The sequence below is a fragment of the Lycium ferocissimum genome, chromosome 7 (assembly GCF_029784015.1).
Source record: "Lycium ferocissimum isolate CSIRO_LF1 chromosome 7, AGI_CSIRO_Lferr_CH_V1, whole genome shotgun sequence".
Lineage (NCBI taxonomy): Eukaryota > Viridiplantae > Streptophyta > Magnoliopsida > Solanales > Solanaceae > Lycium > Lycium ferocissimum.
This window is the reverse complement of record NC_081348.1, coordinates 45139788-45158417: the sequence shown is the minus strand read 5'-3', so window position 1 is coordinate 45158417 and position 18630 is coordinate 45139788. Positions and strand designations below refer to the sequence as shown.

At 38.1% G+C, this 18630-nt stretch overlaps 2 protein-coding genes across 2 annotated transcripts; both read right to left on the bottom strand.

Annotated features, from left to right (window-relative positions):
* Window positions 1-3311: 3311 nt before the first annotated feature.
* Window positions 3312-4313, bottom strand: LOC132062254 (uncharacterized). Its single transcript, XM_059454860.1, has one exon. The coding sequence runs from the start codon at window positions 4311-4313 to the stop codon at window positions 3312-3314; it is 1002 nt and encodes a 333-aa protein (XP_059310843.1).
* A 10749-nt stretch (window positions 4314-15062) lies between these two features.
* On the bottom strand, window positions 15063-17377 carry LOC132065329 (uncharacterized). The gene has a single exon (XM_059458664.1). It carries the CDS (start codon window positions 16728-16730, stop codon window positions 15315-15317), a length of 1416 nt encoding a protein of 471 aa, XP_059314647.1. The 5' UTR covers window positions 16731-17377; the 3' UTR covers window positions 15063-15314.
* Window positions 17378-18630: the final 1253 nt, after the last annotated feature.

The window sequence follows — 18630 nt, the reverse complement described above, 5'->3', positions numbered from 1 at the left end:
GCAGAAATTGTGGGACTCATGTGGCTGTACTGAATTTTTCTAGAGAAAAGCAAATTGCCTTATTTGGCAAAACTTTGGCTATTTTCGCCATTTTGACATGTCATTTATAGCCCATTTTAGGGAAAAAGGAAAGCAAATCCCCCTGCTTTTGGGGTTGTGTGGATCTGTTGTCTTTTCTTTTTATTTTTTGTTATTTCTTTAACTTTAATCTGTACATATAGGTACAGTATTGGACACTAATTTTTCAGTAGTTTAATGTTAGCGGACTCAGCACTATTGCTTTTCTTCTCCTTTCCACGTTATTATGCAATTAAGTGCTACTTTTTAAATTTAGAGTACTAATTCTTGTACGATTGATAGATCATGGTGTCACGCCAATTCCAATATATGTAAGGGAGATTTATAGAGATATACCAACAAAGCTTATATTTACAGTAAAATGATAAATTATTCAATTTTAAAATAATAAAATAAAGTAATTACAAACATATACCTCCAAAGATCTTCTCTTTCTTAGCTATTTTCAACCCTCCCAGAGTTCGCCGATATCCGCAAGAGTCCATCGCTGATTCATATCTCTTTTTTCCGACAAACCTTAATCGTTGTTGTCTTTAACTCTCATTTGCTCGAGTTTGTCGATGTCCGACGAAGTTCGTCGGGAGATCGCTAGAGTTTTGTTCATTGCTGGTGCTTCTTTAATATGTATATATAGTACGATCTCGGATGCTGGTTGTTATTAGTTTAATATCAGCTGACTCATCACAATCACTTTTTTTGTACTTTCCATTAAGTGCGAATTTTTAAATGCTTCAATTAGAGTACTAATTCTTGTACAACTGATATATAAATCAACATTTAAAAATATATCACACTATTTTGAAAGGGCGAAAATCATTACACCCCAATTATGCTTTAAAAACAAACTCTCCCCTCAACTTTTTTTTTGGTGAAGAGAAATTTTTTATTAATCTCCACTCCAAACTTACAATATTTTACCTCTCACCTATACATATAGCCTTTTTCTGGCAGTTGAACCTACAACTTACTTGCTAGCTCAGTAGACATTCGATCCACTTTTTCTCCCTATCACATTGTTTCCTCGACAAGAAGTCTTCCCTTCGCATCCTGCACTCATCTTTGATTTGTTTAACCAAGCTGGTTGGTCGTGGAGTTTTGTGTTCCCATAGTGTTGTATTCCTTGCTTGCCATATACGATATACCGCTCCCCGCTATGGCTATGACCGCTCCGACACACTTTCCCCTTTGGTGCTTTCGCTAGCCTCTTCCATATACCCGCCACCTCTGTGTTAACTATCCCTTTCCCCAGCCAATCCAATATTTCCCTAATACATTGACTCGAAAATGGACATTCAAAAAAGAGGTGTTCGACAGATTCGATCCCAACTCCACAATTACACACTTGTCATCCGGACTAATTCCCATTCGAAACAGCCTCTCTTTAGTTTGGGTTCGCCTTTGCATTACCAACCAACATATAAAGCTATGTTTAGGTACGTTCCCTTTGTTCCATAACCACCTCCACCATGGCCAGTTCTTGCCTTCTCCCATTCGCCATTTGTAGCCACTATGTATCGTGTATTTACCGAAGCATAACCACCCATTCGGACATACCCAGTCCGAAAGAGAGTCCTCATATTACAAACTTTTTTCCAAAGTTACCCGAAGCTAATCTCTGGGGATATGCATAGTCCCATCATTCGGCGTCATTCAAGTAAATTTGGTAGATCCATTTGACCCACAGTCATCAGCTTTTTGTGCAATATTCCATACGTATTTACCGATTGCAGCTTCATTCCATTTTATACAATCAGCGATCCCTAGCCCCTCCTCTCTTTTGGGTTTACATACCAAGTCCCAAGCTATAAGTGGGGGTTTAGCCGTATGCACCTTCCCCTCCCATAAGAAATTCCGACATATTGCTGTTATCCCTTTCATAACTAGCTTAGGTAAGATGAAGATGGATGACCAATAGCTATGGACATGTAGCAGGACAATATTAACCAACAGTGCCCTGCCCGCGTATGATAAGTGTCGTGAGCCCCAGCATTTTACCCTGGCTGTAAGTTTGTCAATAAGTACTTCGCAATCCATTTTTGATATCTTTTTTGCAGATATAGGAACTCCGTGTATCTAAAGGGAAGTGTCCCTCTTGAGTGACCTGATAAGTCATAAATGTCCGCTATGCAGTGGGCCGACATGTTAGCACAGAAAATACTTGATTTTTGGGGGCTAGTATGTAGACCCGAGGCATCAGAGAAGGTTTTCAGCCCTCTTAGCATCCATAGTACTGATTGAAAATCACCTTTGCTAAACAGGAGGACATCATCCGCGAAGCATAAATGGTTCAGCTGCAAACTTCTACATTTTGGATGAAATTCAAATCCCACCTGATGCGCCACCACCTTCATTATCCGAGTGAAATACTCCATGCATATAACAAAAATAAGGGGGGAAATGGGATCCCCTTGCCGCAGCCCTCTTCTCCCCTTTATACACCCATACAACCCTCCATTGATAGCAATAGTATATTATGGTGTAGTAATGCAAGCCATAGTCCATCTGATGAACTGGTGAGGGAAATTCAACGCATGCATCATTTCCTCCACGAAGGCCCACTCCACTGTATCATACGCTTTCTTTAACAGACAAATACTAGGAGAGTTCTTCCTGTTGTATAATCGCACCAAATCTTGACATAAAGGACATTTTGTACAATTGTTCTCCCGGCTACAAATGCACTTTAGTTCGGGGAAATGATGTTAGGTAGCACCTGCCTTAATCTGTTAGATAGCATTTTAGAAATAATCTTGTAGCTCGTGTTACAGCACGCAATTGGCCTGTAGTCCCCAACATTTTCGGCATGCTCAGATTTTGGCACAAGTGTAATTAATGTATTATTCCATGCTTTCAGCAGTTTGCCAGTTCGAAAAAATTCCTTAACCCCTGCTTGAACATCCTTTTTCACAATTGGCCAGCAGTCTTTGTAGAACTGGCTACCATATCCATTTGGTCCTGGTGCCTTGTTCCCATCTATTGCCCATAAAGCTTGTACCACCTCTTGTTCCTAAACTCCTTAACCAATGCCTCTCTCGCTGGTGTGTCGGACGATGCACGTCCCTCTTGCCGCAAGAAGCATGCTACTCACCGGTTCCCTATGGGTTCGGTGCTCCAGCAGGTCGGTGTAAAATTTCACAAAAGCATTGGCTATGTCATTCATATCGGTCAATGTATTATTAGATGAGTCCCGGATGGTGAAGATCTTGTTATTGTTCCTCCTAGCCTTTAGCATACTATGAAAGTAACTTGGTATTATGATCCCTGACCTTTAACCAATGTACCTTGCATTTTTGTTGTAGATATTGTCCCCTTGCCACTTTCCATGTCTGGTAATCCTCAGCCAGTCTCCTCTCATTAGCCATTAAGTTCACGTTTGTGGGATTATTTTGCAAGTCTGATTGGCAGACGTCAAGTGCCCTTCGAGCCCTTTCTGCATTCTGCTCCACATTGCTAAATTTGTCACTATGTAATGCCCGAAGTGGTGCTTTTAATCTGTTCAACTTCCCAACCAGTTTAAACATATATGTGCCTGATATATTCCTCTCCCAATCCCTTTTCACTATTTCCTTGAAGTTGTCAGCCAACCTCCACATATTATAGTATCGAAATCTTTTTCCCCCATGATGTCCTTCATTACTAAACTGTACTTCGGAGGCAGGTAAGTTGGTAATCCATTGTGAATTTACCAAGACTCTGTCAATCTTACTATATACTCTAGTTGCATCCCGATGTTTGTTATTCCAAGTGTAGAATGCCCCAGACGATTTGAGGTCGTGGAACGAACATTTCCCCACACACTGTTTAAATTCCCTTACTTCGGCCAAAGTCATCGGACTGCCCACCCTTTCTTCTCTATTAAGTACACAATTGAAGTCCCCCATGATAGCCCATGCTCCACTCACCGTTCCATGGATCCCTTCAATTTGTTGCCATAATTCTCTCCTTAGCACTTGATCGTTGAACCCATACACTATAGTAAACCAAAATGTATGATTCGTACCTCTATGTCCCATTTCACAATGTATTAGTTGGGATGACACTAACACTATGTTGACATTATATAGCATTGGTTTCCACACTAACCAAATTCTCCCCCCAGGGTGGTGGGATAAATTTGTACTAAACGCCCATCCATTACACAAGTTAAGAGCAGCCCTCTGGGCTGTTTGTCTCTTAACCTTAGCCCCCAGGAGCCCAAATAGACCAACATTGGCATTATGCATAAACAGGTTCATATCCTTCTATTTATCTAGTCTATTCAAGCCCCTGGTGTTCCAGAATCCGATCCTATCCATGGGGAGGGGGGATTGGCACTACCCCCTCCCTTTATCTAGACTAATTCCCCTCTGTCTCCCCTTCTTAGTATTCGTGTCAGTACCATCAACTTCCCTTGTGTCCCTGCTTGGACTTGAGAGCTGCTGCCGAGACTCAATGATTCGTGGCATCTCTTGGTCCTTCGCACCAAGATTTCCACCTAGAGGAGCAAATGAATTGCTCGTCCCTTCTGTCTCCTTCGGTTTATAGCTTTTCTTAGCGGTCTGATGTATTCCCTTGTGTACTATAGCCCCTGCTTCTTTAGTTTTCCCCTTCTCTTTGTCCTTTGTAGCTGCTGGGTGGTTGTTGTTGCCCATACCCTGTTATTGGTCCACATTCGTAAGCTCATCCTTGTTTGATACCGTACTTTCCTGTAGCTTCCGAAAATTTTGTTTATCATGCCCGTAGATCTTACAGTGCTCACATAATATTGGCTTCCACTCATAGTAAATCTCTTGCTCAACAATACACCTCTTTTCATTCTCAAACATAACAAATTCCGGGTATTTTTGGTTCAAAGGGACCTCCACCATTACTCTAGCATATACCAATCGCTCCCTCATAGTCGTAGCGCTGTCCGCTTTCAGTGGTTTCTGTCACGACCCGACTGGGGCCATGACGGGCACCTGGGGCTAACCACCGAGCACCACTCATTCTATTACTCATCTGCTTTTATTCATACTCTTATGCTCATAATCATAGAAATACTATTTCATTTGAGACATTTACTTTATACACATAAGTCCTTTGGCTATCAAAATAGTATATATATATATATATATATATACATATGATGAGATATGAGACCATATATATATATATATCTATATACTAGACATATGGACGGACAGACCCCCGTCATGCCCAAACATGAATATATACATATGTACCAAAAAGAATAATCAATGGCACCTCGAAAACGAGTACTCTCAAACCGCCTAATAGCTCCTACGAGTCCGGATCGCCTCCCCGTCTACCGTGGGGCATGAACACGGCCGTCCAAAGAAACGGACGTTAGTACGAACATTGTACCGAGTATGTAAGGCATCAACAATAATGAAACACAAAATGAAATGAGAAGGCATCAAACGAGAGCAATCAGAATCGACCGAATCATAAAAGAAATAATGCATGTCAAGCTTTTCATAATCAACATCATATTATGTATGCATAAAGGTATAAGCGCCCGACCATATAGGCGGTGTGATAATCAATAGCATTAGCCCGCGCCCGTGCCTCCCGCGTCCGGGTACCATCTCATGCCGCCCACTGGTGTGCACCGCCTACGCCATACGGCATGGTGATAGTCGCCCGCCTTAGCGGATCGCCCTACTTATAGGCGCGGTGTAACATCATCATCATATGCTCATCATAATATGCTCATCATAATATACTTATCATATAGCTCATCATAATGCATGCATGGAAACTCGAGGACAGTTAAACTTTATCGGGGTGACATAAGGTCGTGAACCCCCGATTTCATTATGGAGCATTCATAAACATTCTGCCTCACCTTGAAGGAACTAGCATAAGGTGAGTGTATGTAATGATCAACATCAATAGATTATAGGTAGCATCATTAGCTCTATAGGAACATCATATCATGGACTATAGCATCTTTAGACTTAAGCTTATCATTATCATTATCTTACTCATAGTGTATCTCTTATGTCGTATGGCTATTCATGAACAAGGACTCTTAGTTTTCTTGAAGATAGAAAATTCGTGAAGAAGAAGGAAGTTCATGCCATAAGATTCGTGCCTTAGAAAGAAAGGACTAGCCTCACATACCTTTGTCGTTTAACTATTCTATTGCTTGCGTGATCTCCTTTAACGCACACGTTCTACCTTCAAGAGAATTCGTATCGACATTAGCTAAACAATTATAAAGACGTGCTTACTAAAGCTAGAGAAATTTGGGTAGCATTTCCTCTGTTTACACAACTTCCTCCATATTCCATATCAACTCCCAAACATTCACAACAACAATCACAATATCATAAACAACAATCATCATTCATTTGCATTATCCACGTTTCACAATTTCACTTCAAATTCTCCATAATCATGGTCATTGTTCACTATCATGTTTTTTCACATATAATACTCATTCCATGTTCTACATGTCATTCATAACCTACTTACAATCATAACATATCCGTTTTCATGATTCATTCCAACTACTACTCAACAATGACACTATTCCCACATTTATGACCCACTTGCTATCCAAGTGTTTCAACTTTTCAATACTTCAAACATCATGAAAATACCATAAAACTTACCTTAGATATTGTAGGAACAAGCCTTGAGTGGAGATTCCCTTCTTACACCAAAAACCCTAATTCACTTCTCTTGGGATTTCTTGGTTTAGATGACTTTAAAGGGGTTTCACACTCTTGATTCACTTGAATTCTTGATATTGATCTTTGATTTCCTTTGTTTTCTTGTGGATGAAATATATGGAACCTTCTAGAGGTCTTCTTAACACTTGTTCAACACTTCAACATCAATCTAAGGGACGTTATAACTCTTTCCCAAAGCATCATTAAAACATCATTAACTCGATACTCGTAATTCTTGCCCGACACACAACATATGACTCGCTTTCCTTAGCAACTTTCTTCTCTTACCTCGAATGTCTTTGGAAATCTTAATTAGGACCATTAAAGGCTATTTCTTACTTATCAAAACATCGAATACGTCATGCCCTTCATTAGTCTATTCACTGTAGGTTAACGAAAAGTTTTTCGAGGCGTAACAGTTTCCCCACTAGACTTGCTATTTTGGTCAGCGCCTTGGTACCCCAATACTTCAGATCTAGCCCATACAATCGGATCCATATCGGTACCCTCTCTACCTGGACTTTGCTCATTGCAACATCAGGTTGCCATGCCTTAACCATAACTGGTTTTTTGTCAAATGTTTGGGTTCCATCTTCCACTGCCTTATCTCTCCCAGCACTGTCATCAAATTGCACCAGAAAAACTCCTCGATTGACTTGTGCAATTTTATCAATACCCAATGTACGCCAAATTCTCCTGAAATACCCTTCAATGACATTCAAGGGAGGGTTAGATACCAGCACATAGTGTTACACCTCGCGTTTTGTGCATTTGAATATTCCGAGTTAATGTCGGGAAGCTAAGGACAAGGTTAAAATTTTTCTTAGAATGCGTAAGTTGTTTATTCATCCTTTGTATTGGAATGGAGCGTTAAGGATAAATTTGGAATAAGAAAGATTTGGAGGCTAAAAGTGGGGGAAATAATTTCATGAAATGGCACAAGTGTATAATATATATTTGTGGGCTAAATATATGTATGAATGGGCAAGCATGACTAAGCCCAATTTGGATTATGGACCAAAGATGACCAAGCCCAACTAAATTAGTCATCTTTTAATTTGAAGAAAAAAAGAAGAAAATTCTAGAAAAATTTGGAAGACAAAGAGGCATGTGCATGGTCATGTGCCACTTATGTATATATATATGTGTAGGTCATCACCTTAGAATTCAAGAAAATTCAAGAAGAGAAAAAGAAAAAAAAAAAAAAGAGGATCGGCTAACAAGGGGCTGGCCGAACCAGCCCCATGGGATGATCATGGAGAATTATTTTCTACTTGCTCCTCTACTAATTAGAAGGCCCTCGTCGACGTGGAAGAGTTGTTGGAACAAGAAAACCATTTGTTGCTGTGGTTCATCAAGCTAGCCAAGAGGAGAAGTTGAAAGGAAAAGGTGAGGTTAGTCTTCTTTTGTGTTTATGGATGATTGGTACATGTTGTGTTATGTAGAAACAAAGGAAACCATGAAATTGAAATTGTTGAAGTTGTGGTCGTGTGGTTTGTGTTTGGCCGTGGGTAGATAGAAGTTGTGTTAGGGTGATGAATTAATTGTATTCAACATGTTTATGTGTTGTTGTAGTGTGTAGGAAGTGAAGGAAACTCATGGAATGTTATATGTGGTGGAGTGGCCTGAATAGGGGGCTTGGTATGTGAGGAATAAATCAATGTTATTTAGGATTTTGGATTGTCGTCGTTATGAATTTGATGAGAAAAATGAATGTTTGATGACTCATGTTGAATTTGTAGTGTTGGGCTGTTTTGGAGGATTGATATGATTTTAATGTAACTTTGTGAGTTTATGAAAATATTGTTGAAGACGTATGGATTGTTGACGTAGTATATGAATTTGGAAGAAAGAAACATATTATTGTTGTTTTTATGGAAGTTGGTAGTTCGGGTAAAGTGGCATATGGTTTGGAGTGTTTTGAATATTGTATAGATTACTTGGAATGCTTGTAAATCGTGTTTAAATGGCTTCGGAATAATACTTGAATGCATGATCAATAGTGTTGGTTGGAAAGTACGTAGTTAATTGAATATGAATGAAATGTTAGAATGTGTTTTGAATTACCTATGGATTGTTGGCATTGTTGTTCATATTGTGGCCGAGTTCCATTCTCGGGTTGTTATTGTTGAATTAGGCCGAGCCATATTCTCGGGATGGTGTATTTACAGGGGAAATGCTGCCAAAATTTCGGCAGACAAAGTGTTATTTTGAAGAATCAACTCATGGATGCCCTAACTAAGGTTTGGTAAATATGACCAATTTGTAGATTTTGGCGAATTTGCAACTTGGATTTGGAGTAGCAGTAAGGAGCAATGTAAGACTTCACTTTCCTTCTTTGGCATGTCTTAGGTGTAGTAGGCTTGAACACGGGCCTCGGGGACAATCCCTTTCTAAGAAATCCGAGATTGAAAATTAGTTACTATTCATTCAGTAAGATTGAAGCAAATGTCCATGAATGGTTGAAAGAAAGGTCTAAACACCTAGAACTTGCATAAATAGGATCCGTTTACCTTAAAACTCTCACAAGTCTTGTCATGAAACGTATTATACGTAAATTGTGTACGCCGCCTCATTTGATCCGAGGTGGGCCCACTATTCCCGAATTCCCTCTTATTGTTCCATTAGGCTTATTTCCGTACTATAGTCAATTTAAGGTTTTTGGTTATCATTCCGACCATGAAACGATAGTTGTTTTAACTAAACTCTTGACCCCAATGCATGATTTTTTTCCTCCCTAAAAGTTTACAAGTGTTTTCCAAAATACCCATTTTTCTTCAAAAACCAAGTTTTACAATATTGAACGCCTTAATGACAAAAAACGACGATTATGGTTCTATGATGATAATGATGATGCTAGAGATGAGAAAAGTATGATGATCGTTTTCCTAAGATTCCAAAGTACCCGAAATACCGTCCTCGTGACCCTATTCTACGCCGTTCATGATGCTTTTCATTGATAGTCTCGCCTTAAAGTACTCGTTCCTTCAAGGCGAGACAAAGCGATCCCGTCAATCCATAATGTAATCGGAGGTTACCGACCTTACGTCACTCCGATAGACACATGACTTTCTTGGGCTCCATGCACGTCGTTTATATGATAATGTATATAATACCCGATATTGATAAATGTAAATGTGTGTACCGTATATGCGGGGAATGGGGAGGGTATAACCGTGTCCACTCGATTCACTGCTTATCATCCCGGACGCGGATTTATGGGAGAGCCGTACGCGGCGTCTGTTTATGCAATATATATATATAATATGATATACTTGGGACAACGTGGGGAGTGGGCGGGAGAGCCGATGAAATCGGCGTCAGAATCGTGAGTAAATAGTACCGTTTTCCGAAAAGTATCTCGTTTTCTATGTACAATAAAAAATAAAAGCACCGTGTTCGAAAAAGTGGTAAGCCGGGTGTACGGCTCTCCGCCCCGAGCCGGCATTCACATGTACAAGTTACTCCTTTATCCCGTGATCGTTATGTTTCCATAAAGTTATTACTCGCACAAAGTTACCGTTTTACACGTGATATGTTCCATCGGTCGTAATACTCTCCTTACATGATATGCTTCCATGCCTCTTCATCGTGTTGTTACCGTTCATGTCTTACATACTCAAGATATTGCTCGTACCGACCCTCTCTTCTTCTGGGGTCGCGTTCATGCCGCGCGTGTACACCTGCACGGATCGAGGTTAATATAGAAGATGTTCCAAGTTGGCAAGCTCCATTTGGCCGGAGTATAGCCGAGTCGTAGTACACGTGCGTGATTTTCGATTTCGCTAGAGACTTGCAGAGCGTAGCCGCGGGTTTCGGGAGTCGCTTTGTATTATGATACGAGTTATATACTTTCATGTTTTATGTGATTTAAGAGTAACAAAAGAATATTTCAGTAATTTTATTAAGTATACTTGACGCAAAAAAAAAAAAAAAAAATTCGCGTGGTAAGAGTTAGGGTTCGCCGCTCCACGCGGGTCGGTGCCCATCACACCCCGATCAAGATTGGGGTGTGACACATAGCACACCACTGCTGTGTGCCAATACGCTACCTCTTCCTTGATATCTTCTAGAGTTATTTTAACATCGGGACCCAAAGGGATTCCTCTCGCTATCGATCACACCCAAAGATCAAGACGTGTTTCCCACAACATTACTCCACGATCTCACTGGTGACCCTAGGTTTAGAGTTTTACTTGATACCCCACCACTTTGCTCTTCCAATTCGGCTTGATCTGCCCAGGATGCACCCTCTGACACCCGCGATCGCACAAAGAAGGGCTATCGAGTAGTGGTGGTGGCGCGTAGCCACTTGTTTCGCATTTAAGGGTAAAACCCCCGCAACACATTTACACTTATCGTCTTCTTCGCATCTTCTGATTGAGGAACTCCCATTCTCTTTCCTTGCCCTCCCCCTCTAGCCTTTGATTTCCTTGCCATCCAGCCTTAGCTGAGAGAAGCTCTCATTCTAGAGAACTCATCTTTTACTTCCTATCCCATTCTCCCCCCAACTTTGAATAATAGATATTCTCCCCCCTTTATCCTAATTGACTTTTTTAAATGCCTATTTTACCCTTAGATTATCAACTTTTGTCTTCTTTTTTTACTTCTTTAAAATCATGATATTTATCATTTTTTTAAATTTATGTAACAAATTTCTTATAAAAAATAAATATTATCTTTTAGGCGAAGAAAAAGTGAGAAATACTAATTGAGCATATAAGTTAATAATGTTCTATAATAAAATAAATTAGCAGAGTAAATAAAAAATTAATTTTATTAAAAATAATCAAACTTTAATATTTATTTATACAAGTGTAAATTACAGGTCGTAATAACTTTATAAATATCTTTCTATGTAGGTAGTACAAAACAATTAAAAAATAGAGGCAATTTTTTTTAAAATGACTTATTTATACTGTAAATGAATTTTATTATAATTTAAGAAATATTCCATTAGTGACAACCACTTGTTTATTTATATACAGACATGCATGTACATACATATATACATATTTACTGCATATAGTATTGAAATAACAATCACAAGAAAATAGCATTAGATTTTGTCACAAATTCATAATAGTATTATTCTACTTATAATGTTAATGAACTTAAATAAGAATCTATAAATATCTAGTCTAGATTAAAAAGATAAATATTATGTATAATATAAAAATGTATTACATAAATGGAGGATTGAAAAAAAAAAAACAAGGGTGAAATATTCATTGCATTAGATAAAGGGGGAGAATGTCAATTGTTCAAAGTTGAGGGGAAAGTTTTATTTTTAAGCAAAGTTGAGGGGTGAAAATGATTTTCACCATTTTGAAAACATTGCTTTGTCTAGAAGCATTTCAAAGATTTTAGTTTAAGTTGAACAACTCACGATTTCAAGAATTCAAATTCATATGCTAAAGAAATTTAAATTTGATTTAATTTTTAATTTTAAACTGTTAGTTTACTTTCTTTTTTTTTAAGACTGCTATTGACTAAATTATATATCAGTTCATGTTGTCCAGCAAATTCAAATTTAGGCGGATTGGACTGGCATGTTTTTATGACGGGTCAATTTAAGTACAACACAAGTTAGCCCATCTTGGAATTGGGCTAATTTTGTCTATAAATATGGGATGCATGACAAGTTGGTCCAAACTAAAAAACATGTCAATTTTTTAAAAATAATTTTTATTTGATATTGTAGGTACGTCATATTAAGTCATCAGTAAATAAATATGCGAATGCGAAATAATTAATGCATATCTACAATGTTTAGAAAATTCCTTAAAAAAGAAGATTGTACCTACAGTAGTGAAAAATCATAAGACAATAAGGGCAATCCGCATTGCCCTTCCTTTGGGATGGTCTTTGGTTTTTGTCCCTCAAAATGTTGGTCTTGCGTTGCAATCTTGAGCGTCACGTAGAAATCATGAGGTTCTGGGTTCGAACCCCTGTTCAGGCATAAACTAAAAAAAATAATCACAAAGCAAGGCTTGGGTCGCATGTATACGGGACCTGGCATACACTTCTTAAGGAATAACTAAAGTTATGCCGGACCCGATAACTATAAGTTCTGCCTTATAAGGCAAAGTTTATGCCTTAAGGAAAAGTTCCGCCTTAGGGGCATACTTTTAATTATGTCTTAACTAAAAGTCTACCCCATAAGGCATAACTAAAAGTATGCCCCATAAGGCGGAACTTTTCCTTAATGCATAACTAAAAGTTTGCCTTATAATGCAAAGTCTATATCTTAAGGAAAAGTTATGCCTTAACTAAAAGTCTGCCCATAAGGCATAATTAAACTATGTCTTAAGGAAAAGTTCTGCCTTATGGGCAGAATTTTAGTTAAGGCTTAACTAAAAGTTTGTCCATCAGGCATAAATATGCCCGGTCCGGCATAACTTTGGTTATTCCTTGACGCGACCCAAGCCTTGCCTTGCGATTCTTTTTTTAATTTATGCCTGAGCGGGGGTTCGAACCCAGAACCTCAGGTATAAGGCCATTTTTCAAGCGAAAGGCAAAACTAAAAGACCACAAATATGAGGGGCAATATTTAAAGGCCACCTCAAAAGAAGGGCAATCTGCGCAATTTTTTGAAACAATAATAGACAAGGTGCAAATCAAAAAATTAATGCATATGCGAAATGTTGAATAATTACTAAATAAGATGCAAATAAAAAATGATGCATACTTTAGGATTTAGGATTGGAAAATACAGAACTCTAATCTAACTCATAATATCTCCCCAGCTCCACCTTGGAGTAGGTTGGGCCATATATTGTTGGGCCAAATACTTTAAGACTCCATTTGGGGTTGAAGAAATTGCACGGTTTTGGCCTTCAAATGGGCTTGTCTTTAATTTTTGTCCTTCAAAGTCGAACTTATGCCTAGCGGAGCATAAGTTTTTTAAAGAGTGGGGCATAACTTGTGGAATAGTATGATGCAAAAATATAAACTTATGCGCCGCGAAAAATTTGTTTGCCTTATGGTAAAAAAAAACTAAAGACCAACACAAAATAGGTGCAAATGTCCCTTTGGGGTTATTGTTCTTGGCCCAAAGATTTGAGTGAGAGATGTGGATCATAGTTGTAGTTGCTCCATGTCTCACAAACCAACTCTATTAGTAGTAGTACATTATTCCATATTCTACTATCAGTTCTCAAAGAAATTACTGAAGATGAGTTTGCTCTTTCTTTGGGTGCAAAGCATAAGCAAAAGATTTGCAAAAAGGAATCCTTGCAGTCCCAAGTTTATGTAAACATAAGAATGAAACGTTTGCTTGTCAGTCCCAAGTTGATACAAACATAAGAAATAGTGATTCACTTTATCCTCCTCAAATAGCGCGACGCAAATCTGTTGCCTTACCACTTGGTCACACCTCACACTAGTGGTAGAGCCACCTTTGTCAAAAGAGAGTCAATTGACACCCCTTCATCTGAAAATTACATAGTGTATATAGGTTAATTTCTTTTTGAATTTTCTCGGTAAAAATCTTGGTTCACATTAAGTAGTAGTAGTTGATTGATTGTATTAGTCAAGGGGTTAATCGTTTCAATTTGTTTCTAAAGATTTGTTTTATTACAAAGTCATCAATGGCTTTTCTTTTTCCTCAAGTGTATCAAAAGCAATGGTTCACACTTGAAAAGTAATTTATCCTTTCCTTCGGCATTATTGCTGAAATTGATTCATTTGTGCCAAAGGCTGTTATAATCTAATAATAGTGAGTAGTGATGTCCCTGGTTTGTTCAAGTAGAATCTATCTACTTTATCCTCCGAACATACATTTTCCTCCACGCCACCCAAAAGAATAGCATAATGCAAAAAGAGGTCCTTTAATTTTGTAGCACTCATCTTCTTCTTTTTTCAGAACTCGGATAAATTCTTTATCACATCTTCATTCACTGTGCCTATTTGACTACTCCATACATGGGTATTTCAACTGGGAATTGATGCCATCAAAACAAGCTGAGCACATGACATGATCAGAATAGGAAATGACCTATATGCTGGTAGGGTCAAGATGTTGTGTCTACATTTTGTTTGATAACCATGATATCTGATCAGCTTGCGCGCATCTCGACTAATTTGATGAGGTACTTGATATGTCCCACCAGTATGGGCACCGAGGAACTCTGTCCACCAATGCTTGGACAGATGAGAAAAAATTACCTAGTACTTTTTACCTTTGCTAGGATTTGAACCTAGAACCACTAGGTCTCACCGTTTTAATTTTCTAAACAATCTTGAATATTGGCTATTTTAACCACCAAGCAACCAAAAACAAAACAAATGTGGCAAAATGCACAACTAGCAACCACCTGATGCAATCACAATAAAGCATAGTCTTTAAAACACATAACACATATTTCCTCCATAGATATAAAGAGGAACTTACAGACAAATAACTCACATACAAATGGACACAGAAACAAGACATCAAATACAGTTCCAGAGGGGAGAAAAGGAAGAATACAGTTTCAACCTATAACCTCCCCTCTATTTATTCCCAACAGACACTAAAGCAAAAAGTTGAAGAAAATACAACATAAATTCACCAAGACTCTTGACAAAAGTCTACTCCCCCCACCACTGATGAGCAAACACACCACTTTTCCTTAGAGTTTTGAAAAGGCTCATGCAATCTCCACAAAGGGCATTACTGCAGTCTTCAGCTGAGCAGCGAAGAAACAGTTCATCGACATGGCATATTGATCCGGTTTTGAATAGTTCTGCAAGAATCTTCAGCTCTGCTGCTCTGGCATTCATCATGAGGACGACGTAATCTCCATCTTCAACTGTTTCACTAAACCAACGAATAAAGTCGAACCCTTCATGATCTAACGGTGCGCTCAAATGTTCATCGGGGTCCACAAATGGCGAAGTAATATCCTCCCCAATGAGTCCTGGATGGTACACAAAGTTGATACCGGGATTCTTCACATACAAAGATAAGGCAGAGGTGTTATGATCAATGACGAAAACATTGAAAAAGTGGTGAGGGATCGGATAATTAGGCTTGAACATTCTCGCAAGACTTGTTTCCACATATTCACCGGCACCAACATTGATATACACCAATTTGTTCCTCGACGAAATGTTCATGAACTTGGGCAAGTACGAAATTTGTGTCTCCAGCTGTTCAACCTTCCTTTCCACAAGTGGCTCGAGGTACTTCAAGAACGGCTTATTGTTCATGGTGGAAGAACAATTAGCAGGCAATATAGAATGCTCGAGAGATTCAACAATCTCTGATCTTTTCTTGAACATCACTAGAGTATAGGTGCCAACCCCACATACGTGCACAACCTCCGAACTCTTCAAGAATGACGAAACTGGGGTTGCAGATTTTATTAAGTTGCCTTTGATCAAGTTGCCCGCGTAGAAACTACTGGACCCCATGAGCATAGCACCGATGCCACCAGGACGTAGGACCCGCTCAATCTCAAGCACCATAAGAGCTGGAACAGTAACCCTATCAAGATCTCTCGAGAACACAAAGTCGAAAGAATTATCCTCGTGATCGAGCTCGTAGACGAATCTTCTCCATAAAAGAGAGAAATACGGGTGCCCATCAGCACCAATTGCATTCGAGAGTCCCAATTCTCGCAGCTCCAAAGCTGCAGACGATGATTTCTTCCCAACACACAATGCATTAGCATTCAAATCCAAGAAACTCTTTTCCATTAACTCCTTAAACACATTCTTGGTCAAATTTTCATCGTCAAATTTCATCAAAGACGCCCCAAATAGCGGAAATGCCCACCCCGAAACGGGTTTAAAGAACCTGGTCATATTCATATACTCATTGGAACCAAAGTTCAAGGGGCATACACCAAAATTCAACACCATAGGCTCAGTGTTTCGAATCATATGGCCCATTTGCACAAAAGATACAACAATCATAACAGCGACAAACAAGAACCCTTTAACAATCAATCTTTTCACTAATGAACCATGTAGAATTTGCCATTTCAAGACCCTCATATCCATTTTTTCTTTACTTTAAAGCTCAAAACTTTAAGGTCTTTTCCAAGTTTCCAATATCTACAACAGCAAGTACTAAAAAGCACTAATTTCTTTTCAATCAAGTTTGATTAAAAACAGGAGATTTAAGCCAAATAAACAAGAAATTCAAACAGATTAACGAGTACAAAACCTGGATGAAGTGTGATTTCCACCCACCAGTAATACTATATTTATTTGTGATCCAAGCCAAACCCTTTTTGGTACCCTTTTCCCCATTTCTTCAAAACAAATCTGACCCATCTCAAAACCCCAATTCATCACCCAAAATTGAGCTCACCCCACATCATATTTTCACATAAAGATTGAATCTTTACATACTAAACTTGGGAAAATTGAGTCCAAGAACTGAAAAATGGATCAAGATTGTGTTTTTTGGGTAAAAAGAGTGAAACTTTGGGATCTAATAATGAAAAGAGCTAAATTTGAGCACACCCCACATCATATTTTCACAAAAATTGAATCTTTACATGCTAAATTTGTGAAAATTTGAGTTCAAGAACTGAAAAAGATTGGTTTTTTGGGTTATGGGTATGGAAAAATTGTGAAAAAGAGTGAAACTTTGGGATCTGAGAATGGAAAGAGTGAGTGTGAAGTGAATGTGTAAAGGAAGAAAGTAGCAAAGTGATATAAGGAAGAACTGAAGAAGCCAAGTTGTGCGAAAGTTAAGATTTTTTGTCGGTTATCCACTACGTGTCATGTTGTGAGTGGCTGAGTTTGAGTTATTATGTTGATTGAACTTAGCTGGATTTTTGGGTTTTATATGGGGTTTGGTTATATCTAGTTAAAATGTTTTACATTGTGTATTATTTTTATTTTTTCACTACATTAGGTAATTTACTTTATTTTTAGGTTACTAAATTGGAAATATAGTAGATTACTGAGTAAATTTTTACTCCCTATGTTCACTTTTATTTATCCACACTATGCACCCCCCTTAAGAAACAATAAATGAAGTGCATAATTTATCATGATGTCCATATTAATTAGTGCATAGTATTAATAGACTTAAAAAATGATTTGAAATATGGATAAACAAGAAAAAGGAAATTATCTTCTCTTAATATGCTAAAGTGACAAATAAAAATGAAAATTTATTTTTAGAATACTGAATCAGTAAAAGTGAACGGAGGGAATATTAAAAATGATTATAATGTCATGACTCAAGTCCATGACACGTAGTACTGGTTGCATTGGCCTAATAGGCTTGCAGATTTATCTATCAACTCCGTTATTGACTAAAAATGTATGTACCATATGAACTTTGTTGTGCTCTATAAAGCTTTTCATTTTTTTCCTTCCAATCCAGTATAAAATTTTGTTATGCTCTGTAAAGCTTTTCATTTTTTTCCTTCCAGTCCAGTATAAAATTCACTTAAAGGTGTTAGGTGGACAACGTTGACTCGTCCTTGTCATCCACCCTCTGTCATGGGCGTCCCATGTAATTTGATATATAAATGTTTAGGCAAAAGTCATAGATAGCTCCTTAAACTTTGTCACATTTTTCTTTGGGATATCTAAATCGTGGATTGTATCTATCGCATCTAAAAATCGTTCAGAAAAATGTGACAAAGTTTGTTCATGTTTCAAAAAATATCACTATGCAGGAGGTTGCGGGTAGCGAGCATGTGCAGTGATGTGGCCAGAATTATTTAGGAGAATTAAAAATATAAATAAATAAATACACAAAGAAATAGAGGAAATTCAAGATCTATTAAATATAAATAAAAAATAATTTAATAATATGTTTTTTAGCGAAGAGGGTTCAAATGAATTCTCTTTCAGCCCTAGTCCCCGATGACCGACTTAAATTTGTTGCGAAGTATAGCAGCTATTAGGAAATAATCTAATTAGGATAATAACTATG

Excerpts from the sequence above, each read along its gene's own strand:
- LOC132065329 (XM_059458664.1), bottom strand. The coding sequence starts at position 16,730 with ATGGATATGAGGGTCTTGAAATGGCAAATTCTACATGGTTCATTAGTG.
- LOC132062254 (XM_059454860.1), bottom strand. The coding sequence starts at position 4,313 with ATGAACCTGTTTATGCATAATGCCAATGTTGGTCTATTTGGGCTCCTG.